The sequence below is a fragment of the Leiobunum rupestre genome, chromosome 4, assembly GCF_980474605.1.
Source record: "Leiobunum rupestre chromosome 4, qqLeiRupe1.1.hap1, whole genome shotgun sequence".
NCBI lineage: Eukaryota > Metazoa > Arthropoda > Arachnida > Opiliones > Sclerosomatidae > Leiobunum > Leiobunum rupestre.
In genome coordinates this window covers 63597178-63611982 of record NC_143387.1, presented here as the reverse complement: position 1 = coordinate 63611982, position 14805 = coordinate 63597178, and the positions used below count along the sequence as shown (strand labels likewise).

The window sequence follows — 14805 nt, the reverse complement described above, 5'->3', positions numbered from 1 at the left end:
CTTTTCTAATAAAGCCAGGACATCTGGACGTAGGAGTAACATAAAAACAAATTCGGCAAGCGTAGATGAATTTATAGAAAGGCCAATTGTGTTATTTTTTTACAGAATCGTTTATGAGGAACAATTTTAATTACCTTTAAATCGTAATTTTTTATGTGAATGGTTTAAAGGCGATGTCATCTTGAATTCTTGCTGTAAACTAGCTAACTCTGCTGTAAAGTACCTCTAAAGCAATGTTACGAATCTTGCGAGAGTGAAAACGTCACTCGTTCTTACTTCCGGTTCGAAAAACCGTCAAGGTGACGAGATGCCAAGAAATCTATCAAATCTTGCGAGAAGTTTTATATATTATTCTAAACCACTTACAACTTAACGCCACACTAAAAATATTCGTCTTCTTACGACAGCGATTACAATTGGGTGGCTCCATCATTTAACCGTTAATGTATACTCTCATGGTACCTTTTCAATATAATTATTCATTATAATTTGTAAATTATTTAATTTTTTAACTAAATATGAATTTAGTATGAACTAAGAACCTTTTTATCTCTTATTCGTAATAATTCGTAAAATATTTAATATTTTAACTAAATATTAGTTTACGAAGCACCTTCAAAGCTTATCTAAACGAAAAACAGATGTCGTATCACTCGACTTTCAAAAAATTATTAGCTATGCTTGCTGGTTGCATTACTTTCGTCATTGGATGTAAGTGGTCTGAAAATAGCAAAATTTCGTCTACACTTTTTGTACATATGCCGGTCTTGTTTATGCTAGGGTGGTACCAGAGGCTAATACTAAACCATATTCTTGGGTACCCGAATTAATTATCTCTATATGTATTTATACGCATCGAAAACAAAGACTTAGAGCGTTATATCTAATTTAGCCTAAACTAATTAAGCAACTAGTCAGCAGGGTCGATCGGGGGCTAATCCAAAAAATAGGTTGGCCAATAGTCACGGGGATTGGGGGATGAAAAGAGTTTGGTAACTTAATGAGTTTATGGGTTAGCGAGACTGAATAGGAAATAATTAGGGGCAAGCCTCGGTCTTCCAAAGTAAGAAAAATAGCAGACGATAAGAAGTTTGGTCTACCGAAGGCTCCCTCTCCTGGCACAGACGCGCAAAAAGAATATCAAAGTCTCGGATCATTAATTACTTCGGCGAACGGAGGACTAGCCTGGATTTAAGACGAGACGTCGGCGAATTCTCAACCGACTAAGAAGGTCCCAGCGGATCGCGTTACGGAGTTGCCTGGAGCGGGAGAACCGCGAGGAATATAAAGCTTACGCAAAGGCGTAACCGGCCGAAGAGATTAGAAGGATTTTCTTATTCATCGATAATTGGATGGGGTCCGTGGAACCTCAGACAAAGACCCCCCCCCCCCCCCCAAATTACTATGGAGGACATTGTCTGACCGATCCGGGAGCAGAGAGGACTTACTTTTGGGTTTGTTCTTATGGCGCGGCCAGAAATTGACACTTCCGGAATTTGCACCGGAGATGGGATTAAAAGTAAAGAATCGCCCGGAAGTGTTTCACTTCCGGGCCAAATTTTATTTTTAATATATTTAATAAAGGACTAACGAGAGAAGCTGCGTTTTTAATTTCCTGACCCCTTTATCCCAATATGTCTGTATGTTTATTCAAGAATGTTACTAAGAATATTGGACTACAGGATTCTGATTCCCATCCTCGCAGCCTTTGTAGCTTAAATTCGCCTGCTTTACCATTCAAGTTTGCTTTATGGTATGACCTTGAATGCGCCTTAAATGCAGACGAACTTTCTCCACAAAAGCTGTGAGGATGGTACCAGGGGTTAATGCTATGCTGAAATATTCTTAGTAACTTCAATACATTCTTGGTTTAATAACGAAACAATTCTTGAAAATGTTTAAGAAATTTCTACTAAATTTCTTTGGAAACCTTAGGCCAAAGGTGTTGCCTTGGGTATTAGCGTAGCTGATAATTATTATTATTATTATATATTATATGCCTACAATAGCATCGAACGGGCGGTCAGTTCGGTTTCATCAGTGGATTAATTGGTGGCTAGCGCCATCGGTATTCATATAAAAGAATTATTCGCTTATTTGTTCTTAGTTATTTTTTAAGTATATCGATGTTGACATTCAAAAAATGTCCCTGACTCGAAGAGTGTTGCTATGGAAAGGATTTTCTCCCTTGTCGAATGTGCATACGTCTATTGAGAACTTTGTTCGGTTAACGACCAAAGCGCAAATTATCATTGATTCGGCTTAAATTAAATTAGCCCTTTAGCCTATCTAATCACGAATAATAATCACGAGTAGGGAAATTGAAAAGAACTTCCGTCAAGTTCTGGCATTGAACTGAGATAATATCAATTCAATGTAGTTAACTTTGAAATTTGAATACGCAAAAAGAAACGTTAATCACGTGTCATTTTCATCCACCATTTCAAAATACGAAATACCAAGACACTATAGTCGGTACACTTGAGTGATTAAAACGTAAATGTTTGAAGTACGATGCAACGCTAATTTCTAGAGGACGATTAAACGTGTCTATTGGTTTCCCTAGCGTTAGCAAAGTAGAAGGAATCTCGTGAAAAACAACCTTAACGTTAAGTAACCGGGTTCAAGAATGTCTAGGGGTATGATATAGGTAAATATACAACGAGAGTATGGGTGTCCAAACGGTTTTATATATAATAAACCAAAATAATAATAACAATACAAATAACAATAAAATACTTAAACACTTAATAATAATAACAATAAGCATGCAAAAACACGAAATACGCGGGGGGGGGGGGGGGATACGCGGGCTCTCTCTCTTTATAACAATAGTTTGAAGCCTGTGGCTTTCGCTCACCGATTGATGAAACGGTCTGGTGCCGTTCAACGTCGCTCGTTTGGGTCTCCTTAACCCTTTGGCTCTGTCCGCTCTTTAACTCGGCCCACTCTCTGGCTCGATCCGAACTCTGGCTCGATCCGAATTCTGGCTCTGTACGAACTCTGGCTCTGTCCGATCTCGGGCTCTGTCCGACCTCTGGCTCGATCCGAACTCTGGCTCGATCCGAACTCTGGCTCTGTCCGACCTCTGGCTCTGTCCGACCTCTGGCTCTGTCCGATCTCTGGCTCTGTCCGATCTCTGGCTCTGTCCGATCTCTGGCTCTGTCCGATCTCTGGCTCTGTCCGGTCTCTGGCTCTGTCCGGTCTCTGGCTCTGTCCGGTCTCTGGCTCGCCTGTCACTCAGGGCGCTGAGGACTGTGTCTAAATCTCTCCAACTCCCTGGTTTTGTTCATCCCCATTTCAGTAGGCGTGGTTTAATTACGGAAACGGACATTTGGTGGATTCTTATTGGAGAGGTTAAAAGGTTAAGGGTAGCTTGGAGTAGGTGGCTTGGCTTAAAGATTATTGGCTGTAGAAGGTTTGCGTATAACAGTAGAAAGATGAAATCATCTGGTGTCTTTCCCAGGAAGAAGGTCGCACGACGGAACCACATGTCGCCACGTGTCTTTCGGGAAGGGTACACGTGGTTGTAGTTTTTATTTTTAAAGGTGGCCGTTTGAAATAACGCTTCTTTCAATAGTTTACTATTGACGTCCGAACGCCGTACAATAGAGAGCGCGCATCTTTAAGTCATTTACGATACGACGCCGAGTATTCAACAATAGAGAGAGAGAGAGAGAGAGAGCGGTTATAGCGCACAATGGATGAGTCAAGATGTGCGCGCTTTCCCAGCACCGAACGCTGGTTAGGGGAGAGCCACATGTAGAGAGGATACGATATTTTACACGGACAACAATAATACATTTTACAAGAAAAATACTAATGATACCCTTTTACGACTTGGACACCCGTAAGAAATTGAAAAATATAAAAGGGACTTAAAAACTAAATGTCATAAGTTTTAAATAACACTAATCTAAATAGGAAATATTTTAAATGCAATAAGTTTTAAATAACACTAATCTTTAAATAACACTTTTAAAAATGAGCGTTACAACGAAGCTAAAACTTTACGGTGGCATTGATTCAGGACATCCGCCATAGCTTCCTTTGTAATCCTACTGATCAAGTCGACAATTTCGCTTTACGAGAACAACACTTTTATGCACCAACAAAAAGAAGATTAAAAGTATCCGTGTAACTAAGCCCAAGAGCGTATTTAGATTGCTGAGAACGTACTTGTTGACCCGTTCATAGAAGGAGTATCGAAACAGTAACACATTTGTGTTTAAATATTTTCCCTTGGCACAATTATTGAGAATCTACCAATTATTATGATATTTATGATTTATTAAATCGTTAAATTCAGCTTTTATTAAAGTTATAGAACTAAATTGAGATCTAAAACGAATTTTTCCATAACTGACGTTTCCCGTAATCTAAATACGTTCGTGGATTGGGATGAACGCTAAAAATTAAAATTATAATAATAACTATACACAAATAAATAAATTTATAATCTAACTACTTATTATTATTATAACGATTATATTGTTATTATAATAGAATGAAATTAATTGAGGAGTTACGAACTTGAAAATCAAATCAAATAAAGTCTAATTTAAAATCGCAACCGATTCTCATCTCAGTTTCCGGTATAATTTCAGACGGGACCAAACCGGAAGTGACGGGCTACCATCCTCTAAATACAACGGTGGAGTACGGATCCTCGGCCACGTTCCAGTGCCGAGTTAGAAGCGAAATTCCGCCTCACATAAAGGTAAAACAAACACTAATCATTATTTTTCCATTTTTAAGCCAAAATTAAAACGGCTGAAAAGAGCAAGTCAATACCCCAAAATCGCCGTCTAAAGCAGCCACCCCCAACAAAAGTAATTAATGGGTCTACTTTAAAAGACATTGGGAACGAAGATAAAGAAAATAAAGTAAAAAAAGAACAAATTTTAATTAAAAACGCGAGCGTATTTGTCTGCCGATAGGGTGCGAGTTGAATATGTTTACTTTCCCCGAGGGCGTCTTTTTGAGTTTCGACGACTTTTAATTAAAACTAGAAGGCAAAAAGAAGAACAACAAGATGACTAGGGCCATAATAGGAGCCTCACGCGCACCCCTGTCCAAAGATTCGATGGTCGAATTTGACGCCCCCTCCGCCGATAAAATCAATTGCCCTAACAAATGACTAAAAAAAACATATTTGTGATATTTCTTATCGGTTGATGTACCATCAAGAATTTAAAACAAAAGGTTTAAGATAAATAAAATTCCCACTTTTAAAGGCTTACAAATTGCCCAAATTGATATTGCGACGGAGAGCTCTTAATATATCCTGTCGATTACTATGTATCATATGTAATTTACAAAAAGACTTAAGAGAAATCAAATGACCAATTTTAAATGCCTACGATTTCTCAAATTGATATTGCGATCGAAAATTTTTGATATTTCCTGTCGATTGCTGTGTATCATATGCGAATTTGTCCAAACGGATTAATATAAATCAAATGCCCAATTTTATATAGGCTTACAATTGCTCAAATTGATATTGCGACTGAGATATGTCCTGTCGATTACTGTGTATCATTTATAATTTTGTCCAAAAAACTTCAGAGAAATCAAATGCCCAATTTAAATGCCTACGATTTGCCAAATTGATATTGCAACGGAGAGCTCTTGTTATGTCCTGTCGTTTACTGTATATCATTTATAATTTAGCCCAAAAGGCTTAAGAGAAATCAAATGCCCAATTTAAATGCCTACTATTTGCCAAATTGATATTGCGACGGAAAGCTCTTGTTATGTCCTGTTGTTTACTGTATATCATTTATAATTTAGCCCAAAAGGCTTAAGAGAGATCAAATGCCCAATTTTAAATGCCTACTATTTGCCAAATTGATATTGCGACGGAAAGCTCTTGTTATGTCCTGTTGTTTACTGTATATCATTTATAATTTAGCCCAAAAGGCTTAAGAGAGATCAAATGCCCAATTTTAAATGCCTACTATTTGCCAAATTGATATTGCGACGGAAAGCTCTTGTTATGTCCTGTTGTTTACTGTATATCATTTATAATTTAGCCCAAAAGGCTTAAGAGAGATCAAATGCCCAATTTTAAATGCCTACTATTTGCCAAATTGATATTGCGACGGAAAGCTCTTGTTATGTCCTGTTGTTTACTGTATATCATTTATAATTTAGCCCCAAAGGCTTAAGAGAGATCAAATGCCCAATTTTAAATGCCTACAATTTGCCAAATTGATATTGCGACTGAGAGCTCTTGATATGTCATGTCGATTCGGATTACTGTTAATCATATAAAATTTTCTTCAAAAGGCTTAAGAGAAATAAAATTCCCAATTTTATAGGCTTACAAATTTTCAAATTGATATTGCGACGGAGAGCTCTTGATATGTCCTGTCGATTACTGTGAATCATATGCGAATTTTTCGAAACGGCTTAAGAGAAACCTAAGGCCCAATTTTATGCCTCTGATTGCCCAGTTTTAAACTTCCACCGAGAGTTCCTAATCTTTTGATGTATCTTTAATCTTTCGAGTCCTGGCGATTTTAAAGATATAATTGAGCTAAATTTTATGCCCCCTCCTGATAGTCCACATTTGATAGTGCCACCTCCAGTTCCCGAATTTTCTTATCGACTGCTGTATTATAAACATTTCTTACCATAACCAAGTATGCATTTATTTAAATTTAGGGAGAATGCCTATGTGGAGTTTCTCCCAAAGCCACTCATGCTCGATGCGCAAGCTCATTCCCATTATAAATTAACATTATCACGGTATCTCATTCGTTCCCTAAAACTGACGTCTTTCGACAAAATTGAAACACCCACGGGTAACATGTTTCCCTCCACCCTTTCGAACCAGGAGAAATTTTACCTTGATGCCCGAGGATCGTTTCAACTTGTATACTAATTAACACAAGGACGTTTCGCTTCCACTGAATTTCCCCAGCATTGTCCTCTATCGGAGAAATAGGCGTAACAGCCACTGCGCAAGCGCGAAGGTATCACAAGCAGCGGCTGTGCTTCAAATTTATAAAATTTAACGAGAGCTACTCTACCTCATAGCTATTAAAGATATGGGGTACGTTCAGTAACAGTCAACGAAAACAAACCCGATGGATTTATATTATCCACCGATGAGCTTTTTCGTCATAATTATGTCGTAAGTGTTTTTTTAAAATGGCGTTGAATTTATAGTAATGACGTCAGTCATCGGAAGCCGATGACTTCGGTGAGCAACCGATGACCATCGTGGCGTCAAAACCGGAAACGCGAAAAAGCGTACAGTAGGAAACCGATGTCAACGATTACTAATCGGTGCGTCCGATGAGCCCGGTGAACGTAAACATGACTTAGGCGTATGATGGTGCTAAAGCTCGGGGAAACGGATAAATTAACCGCCAAAATTTCAATTAATCGTAAAAAATTCGATTAACTGTTTATTTATGGATATTATTCACGACTATTATACGATTATTATTCAAAAATAAGTTTTTATTCGGATAATTTTGGGATAAGGATTAAGGATATAAAAGAAATGAACGGAAAATTTCACATCCGAACGCCGCGCCCAGGTGGTGCTTAGCTGATGATGATGACTATTATGATATTAGCTATGAGAGACGCAAAAAGTGGAATATTGTATAGGCTTCGTACGTAGTTTAAATTTTGGTCATAAGTATTCGCCGCTTACCAACCGAGTTTTAAATTGAATATATGAAAGCTGTCTGCTCGATCAAAATTAGCTCTGCACAACAGCTGAAATAAATAACATAAATTGAAAGAAATAAAAACTTACACAAACATGATATCCACCCCGGGTCACGGGTGTCACCCATGCTAGCTACGCCTATACAGGGTGTTTCAAATGGTTATGCAAACATTTTAAGGAGTTGTAGGGGGTGAGTTGAGAAGTATGCCTGTTTTTGTTCTATTTTCCTACGATGAGTTAAACGAGAGCCAGAGAGCTTCTAAGTTAGGCAAGCAGCAGGGACTTTAAATACTGTTTAAATTAACGTTTTTGCGCTGATTACTTCGATTTGTTTACCTTTCACACGAACCCAAACCATAATGTTCGCGTTTCCCTGCTGATGGATTTGCACTTGTTGCAGCCTACTTCCAGGGGCTAGTAGGCCACACTTTGAAGCTCTCCGGCGCTCTTTTAACTCGTGGTAGCCAAATGGGGAAAAAACAGGCATACTTCTTAACTCACCCCCTACAACTCCTTAAACGTTTTCTATAACCTTTTGAAACACCCTGTATAATGCCAACAGAGGACGCTAACTAACAGGATCGCTCCATGTGATACTTTTGCGCTTGCACAGAGTGAGTAACTAATTTTTTGGCTAGTAGAGGGATGCCCCTAAACAATGCTATAAGTGTGGTTAACGTTTTTGGGAAGCCGAAACGTCCTTGTGTTAATTAGTCCACGGTATCAACATGTAGTGATTATCCCTACAATATAAACAAGAATGTAATTAAATTAGTTGTACTGCAGGGAGAATCACTACGTTGAGACGATTTTTAGCTTTGCTCCCCATTCTCCTCATGTTCAAAGAGTAAACTCATTGAAATCAAATCAGTCCGATATCTCATTGGTCCCTGGTCCCCCTCTCGTGCCGGCCGCAAATTCGAACATGATGGCCATGGATCGTTCCAAATATATAAATTCCTCTCCAAACGATTAAAGATATATCTAAATGCTAAATTTTAAGGGTACCCAAAATGATATTGCGACAGATTTAAGGCACTTGAATAGTTCTTTCTATAAACTCGGGGGGCAAGAAAATGGGGCGAGAGAAAGCATTTACCGGCCGCGTCACGAACGACGTCATTGGGGCGCACCTTAAAATTTAAAAAGCGCCGCGAAATTTGACAAAATTCTTGAAGGGGAATTGTCACCAAAACCAAATTTTACTAGGTTTTTTTACAGAATGATAGAAACTATATTAATGATTATGTCCCTTATATTTTATAGTTATTGGAAAAGTATTTAAAAAGTGACGCTACTTTTTCCGCAACCTACATCAAACGGCTCCAAAAATTTCAGAAATTGCGGTTGAACCTACGTGCAGCGCCAAAGGAATGAAGCGGCAAAACTTTGAGAAAGGGCGGCGTGTAAGGCATTTTAAAAACACGATAAACTACGAATATAACTCGGTTAAAAAGCCAAGGAGAATGTCGTAGCAGACGACAGTTCCAACCAAAAACTATAAATCGGGGAAAATAATATTTCGTCCACGAGATGGCGCTGCAAGTAGGTTCAACCAAGTGGTACTGAGATTCGCGACGTAGCCACTAGAGGCTACTAACACGTGGTGTTTCCCTAGGCAAAAACCATTTCCCCCACTCCCCTAGTAAATAACGTTTTCGTGAAAATTAAATTTATATCTAAAGCGGTTGAGGAAAAACTATAATTGTAATTCGGAATATTTTCCCAAAAATGAACGAGGCCTTTTTTCCGGAAAATATTCCGTTTTTTTTCCAAAAAATAAATAAAAAGGTTTCAATTCCATGATTAGTCTAATTTTGTTTTAAATAAAGCGGCATTTTCGCCTCATTTTTTAGTAAAACTAAACCTTTAGACTAGTTTAAACTGATTAAAAATGAAACACTATTAATAATTTGTAGTATATCGATAAAAACATTAAAAACCCTTAAATAGGAATTTGTTTAAATTTTTTATTTTTCCGGAAAATTAACAACTCCAGGAAAAATTATCAAATAGATCTAGAGGGGAGTCTAAAATAGAAGAATTTTTAGAGTAAAAATAAGCCGTTTGTGCGTCTGTCTTTTGGTAAAGAGAAAAATAAACTTTGCATTCGAATGAATTACCAAAAACCAGTAGGGGTAAAATTTTGATCTACTGCCAAAGTCGTTCGACAACTCCTAGACGTGACGGCCGTTATTGAAGTGCGCCATGCAAATGATAACCGTCGAGGAATTTCAGTTGAAGGGAACGCCTCATAAAAGAGAAGTCTTTTCTTCATTTCCTTTCTACTCGTCAGTCGTTCCTTTTTCTGTCAGCGACCGGAAATAAGCGGACAGTCTTTTTGCATAACAGAAGCCGCTCCCGCTGTTCGACGAATTACGGCTTACGGTGGCCGACTACGGTGGCCGCGGGTTGGTAGTACTTGGTACGCTCTTCATTCATTCCCTATTTTCAGAATTCTCAGAATGAGAGTTTTCCCCTATCAAATATTCTCCTTCCTTTTGGCCAATTTCCATTCAGGGTTTATGTAAAAAAATATAAGTGGAGGGACACGCGAAATGGGGAAATCTTTCATTTGGGCAGAAGACTCTCTGAAACAAGCAAAAGTTCTTTAAGAATATCTTAGATTCCTTTGAAATTGCGAAATCTAGAAAATGAAGTTTTTTCTCCCCATTTTTCTCTCTATTCGAATTTAAACTACTTCAAGCTGTATTTAAGTTAAAAGTATTTTTTAAATTCTTAAAAACGCTTAATAGCTAAGATAATTAGATTCACAGTTTTTATACAGAGCTCTTTTATTTTGATATTGCTAAGGTGGAAGGTACTTTGCACTCAATTTTAAAAAGAAAAATTATCGTGCTCATTTAAATATTAAAATCAACTGTTTTCTGTTCAATCGTTAGTTTTTGGTTATATTTTGTATTAAATAATAACGTCGAAGAACATATTATTAATTATGTATGATTATGAGAGTGAAACGGTAGTAAGTCTAAAAAAGCCATTTTGAGATACCGTATCTTTTTTGTCTAAACTAAGTACTAATATCTGATAATGGAAATATACTAAATATTAAGGGGGAAGAATACAGTAAAAGCCTCTTTTTCGTTCAAGCTGAACGTTTCTGTTTTAACAATTACATAATTGAATTATATTTTTCTTATTAGGCTGAACTTTCCTCTAGTGCTTAAAATAATTTTGATAATTCTAATATTAAAAGTTAACGAGATATAAGGTAACAACAAAAGGGTAGTTTGTGCGCTTGCCCAACTTGTTTAGCTCCGGGGTCCGAATTAAAATGTAATAACTTAATTACTTTTAAATTTAAAATTGTAAAAATTATTTTAGGCACTAAACAAGAGGCCGTTTTACACTGAAATATTAATTTTATAAGTTAAAATACAAAATTAAAAGAGTTCAGCTTGAAATAGCGCGATAGTAGCCAATGGCCACTGTAGTCTTCCCCCTTAAATGACAAAAATTAATTAATAAATCAGTCTTAACGTAAAAACACGTTGAGATTCTTTTTCAAATTTCATTCGATACTCTCGTATCTCGGCTTGCTTGATTTTTGATCTAGAGTAATGTGTTGTCCTTTGAATTACCATAATTCCACGGTACAACATTTTCTCATTTAGCCGCAAGTAGTCGCGTAGTGTTAAAAGAAATCAGTATTGCGTCATCGTAGCAGATTCTACTTCAACTTAAAGTACAATACACGCTTTTCACCCCTATGGTAGTTTAATACCAAAAATATCGGGGTAGGTACATTAGTTCGAATTTCAATCGTCCGAACGCAGGAACAAATGTTCGAATTTCATTCGTCCGAACCGCCAAAATAAAAAATGTTTCAATTGTTCAAAGGGGACAACTTGTTTGTTTCATTCGTCCGAATCGGTAGCATCACTTGTCCGAATTCTGTCGCTAAATTAGTGGCCCTTAATGGGTCAGAGTGTGCAATAACTGGTGGCTTTACCGGGGAGTCGGGGTCCGGCTCTTGTAACCCATAAGGGCGGTGGCGCACTGGGAGATGTTAGCTCTGGTCAAATGGTCCTATCTCCACCTCCGACTTCGGTCAGGTTTAGGCTGGATACTGAGCTTCGGCTCAGGCTTACGGAGAGGGTCCGTGCAAAGTGGCTGCCTCGGCGGATTGAGTAGCCTGCTGTGGGGTGGCGGGCCTCCATATGCGGGCACGGCGGTCCTGTTTCCCGGCCTTTTGGGGTCACACTGGGATCTCCGGTGCTAGCTGTGCCGGATTACTTGGACTGCTGTGTGCTCGTCGTTCCCCTTTAGGAGCTCTCTCCAAAGGGCTTGACTCCCTGCCTCCATAGGTGGGGTGTCGGCTGGAGTTGCTACAGCATCCATTCTTAATCCCACTGCTGTGTGCGAAGTGGGGATTGGTCCACCCATTGCTGCACCTTCTGCTGGGTTGAGTGGCTTGCGTCATAGGTGCGACCATCAGTAGTAGGGTTCTGCTTAGAGCATAGCGCCGAACCAATTTTCAACGGCGGCGGCGGGAACGATAATTAGTTCGGCGGCGGCGTGGCGCGCCGATTTTCAGAAAATAATCGGCGGCGTTGAAAAAAAGCGGCGGCGGCGGCGCCTAAGGGGAAAAACTGCCCCCCCCCCTCAGAAATAGCGCCAGCCTTTTAATAGACCGCTAGAACTTAAATTGTTAAACACATTTAAAAAATACATGTTTAATAGAATGTATTTTATTAAAATAGGAACCACTTGTTTCCAAAACAAAGAAGAGGTAACTTTGGTTACATACTATCATATGTAACTTATTTAATCATAAGTGTGCCTGAATGAATTTTTTCATAATGATACCTTGTTGCAAGGATATGACGTTATTGACGTCACTTCCCAGTCGATGACGGTTTTATCGTCATCAAAACTAGTTCTCGCGTAGGGGGGAAGGAAGTTAAAACCAGTTTTACGCGACGTTATTGCTGTATTTTCTTTGGTGGCTGTCAAAGACTATATAAAGTTACGCGTAGCTTTATATAGTCTTTGGTGGCTGTGAAACAAGGTCTCATTTAAATTTTGAATACAGATATGTTAAACAGAGGCACACTTATGAGTAACTATGTCACATATGATACTATTAAACTAAAACATTTACGCTAGTAATAACAATACTGTACTAATTTACTACCATTTCACTAGTATTATTATCTATACACTCTTTTTAGAAACTTTTGCTGGGCGCCGCCATTATCGTACAGGCAACCAACGAGCCAGCCCTCTACCGCATAAATTTCATCCCCCCAAATCCGGTTTTTCCCCGCGCATTTAAGTCTATTATCACAAATTATTTTATCTTTGTATCAAAGGAATTTTTAAAATGTAATAGAATAGTTATTGCTGAATGCAGCCAATGCAGCTGATACGTTTCTGTACTTATTACAAAATACGGGGCGAGGCAACTCCAAAGCCGTTTTCATTTCTCTCTCTCCTATCCCAGCTATCTGCTGCAGAAAATCTTGGTGCGCGCGGTGCAGTGGTGCCAGATCTTTTGGAAATTATTAGTTATTTTTAATTTTATAACGCTAGTACGGTGCACCCAACAGCCTAGGAATCGTAGCACTACCAAAAGAAAAATCTATGTAGTTTAGATCTCAAAACTTAATTATTATACTTTAATAATGGAAATTAATTCGGCGGTGAAATGAAAATGTTTCGGCGGCGGCGTTTCGGCGTTATCTAAATAATCGGCGGCGGCGGCGTTTGATCGGCGGCGCTATCCTCTAGTTCTGCTACCCATGCTGGATTTGTCACCTGTCCGGGCTAGGTGGACGCTGGCGTAGGGCACTATGATGATAGGCCTCCGGTGGTATGGTCTCTGTTACTAGGTACACCGGGCTATAAATTCTGACACACTGTCGCTAAATTAGTATTTCTTATTGTTTTTTTTGGTCCGGTTTTTTTTAGTGGAAGAATAAAAAATAAAAAACTACATTGTAAATATCGTTGTTTTTAGTAAGTGGGAATTGCGTTGAATGTTGTGGATATTTTAGGTTAGGTTAGGTTCACGTTAATGTTACTATTTTCTTATATTAACAATATTTTTAAAAAAAAACAATTCCTAATGTTCGAAAAAATGGACAAACGATTATTCGAACAAATGAAATTCGCCAGTAAAGTTAACATAAATTGAGCGACTAAATCACCAACAAAAGTTGTGATACATTTTTCGGGCAAATGAAAAACGTTTTCGGACATACGATCCTGTTTTCCGGCATTCGGACAAATGATCATACGGACATTTGTACCACCGTTCGGAAGATATGAAATTCGAAAAAATGTACCCAAACCAAAATATCACGTCATTTGTACACTCAGGTTCCATATTTCTATTAATTGGAATTTAAGTTCGAAAATATTTTTATGAAAATAAATCCTTACAGGATATTCAAAGTTAGTAATCATTTTTTGCTCTAAAAATCTATTTAGCCTACTTTTATGATTTCATCTAAATATTACTTTAAATCTATCGCTTTATCTAACTGACAATACTTACTGTTTCACTATTGTCGTTTTTAGATCAATGAAGCTTTAAAACCCTAAGGAGACAAAAATCCGGCACTTAAGTGAACTTTTCGCCTATGCTAACCGAGAAAAGGTTAATTCAGTTACTTATGCTTAAATGTTTTATTCGTAAAAGTGCTAAAACCTAGGCTCGAAAACATCGCGTTCCAAGAAACGTTTCTGGGAATTCCCGGGTTAGCAGCCGAAGAAAATGACTCGTAGTTCTTAGAAAAATACCCATAGAAGTACCGAATTTGTTAATTATCATTAACAAAGGTGCCTTATACTAATATTTTCACTTTTTTGTTTCAAGGGAAGCCTGCTAAAAGCTTACGAAATTAAATTTGTCGCTAAGCCTTGGCAAAACAAAATCGCTTTGGGCCGCGGCACATACTATCGTTATAGCAACTCATCAGACAACCTAATTCAGATATTCATGGTATTTGTCTCTGTAGTTAATACTTTTTTATCATCAACATGGTATAAGTCTTCTCTATTATATTGTAGTTTTTGTTTAATTTTTTTGTTGGAATAGACGTTTTTCATGGGCTTCGCCATTGACGCCATTGCACTCTAATTATCCG

General features: G+C 38.0%; 1 protein-coding gene across 1 annotated transcript in view; it reads left to right on the top strand.

Moving 5' to 3' along the window:
• The window catches only part of LOC149948729 (fibroblast growth factor receptor-like 1), a 138556-nt gene that overhangs the window by 100870 nt on the left and 22881 nt on the right, over positions 1–14805 (top strand). Inside the window, exon 6 of the mRNA XM_090172462.1 lies at positions 4608–4720. Coding sequence (XP_090028588.1) covers positions 4608–4720 — 113 coding nt within the window. The remainder of the gene's footprint in view (positions 1–4607; positions 4721–14805) is intronic.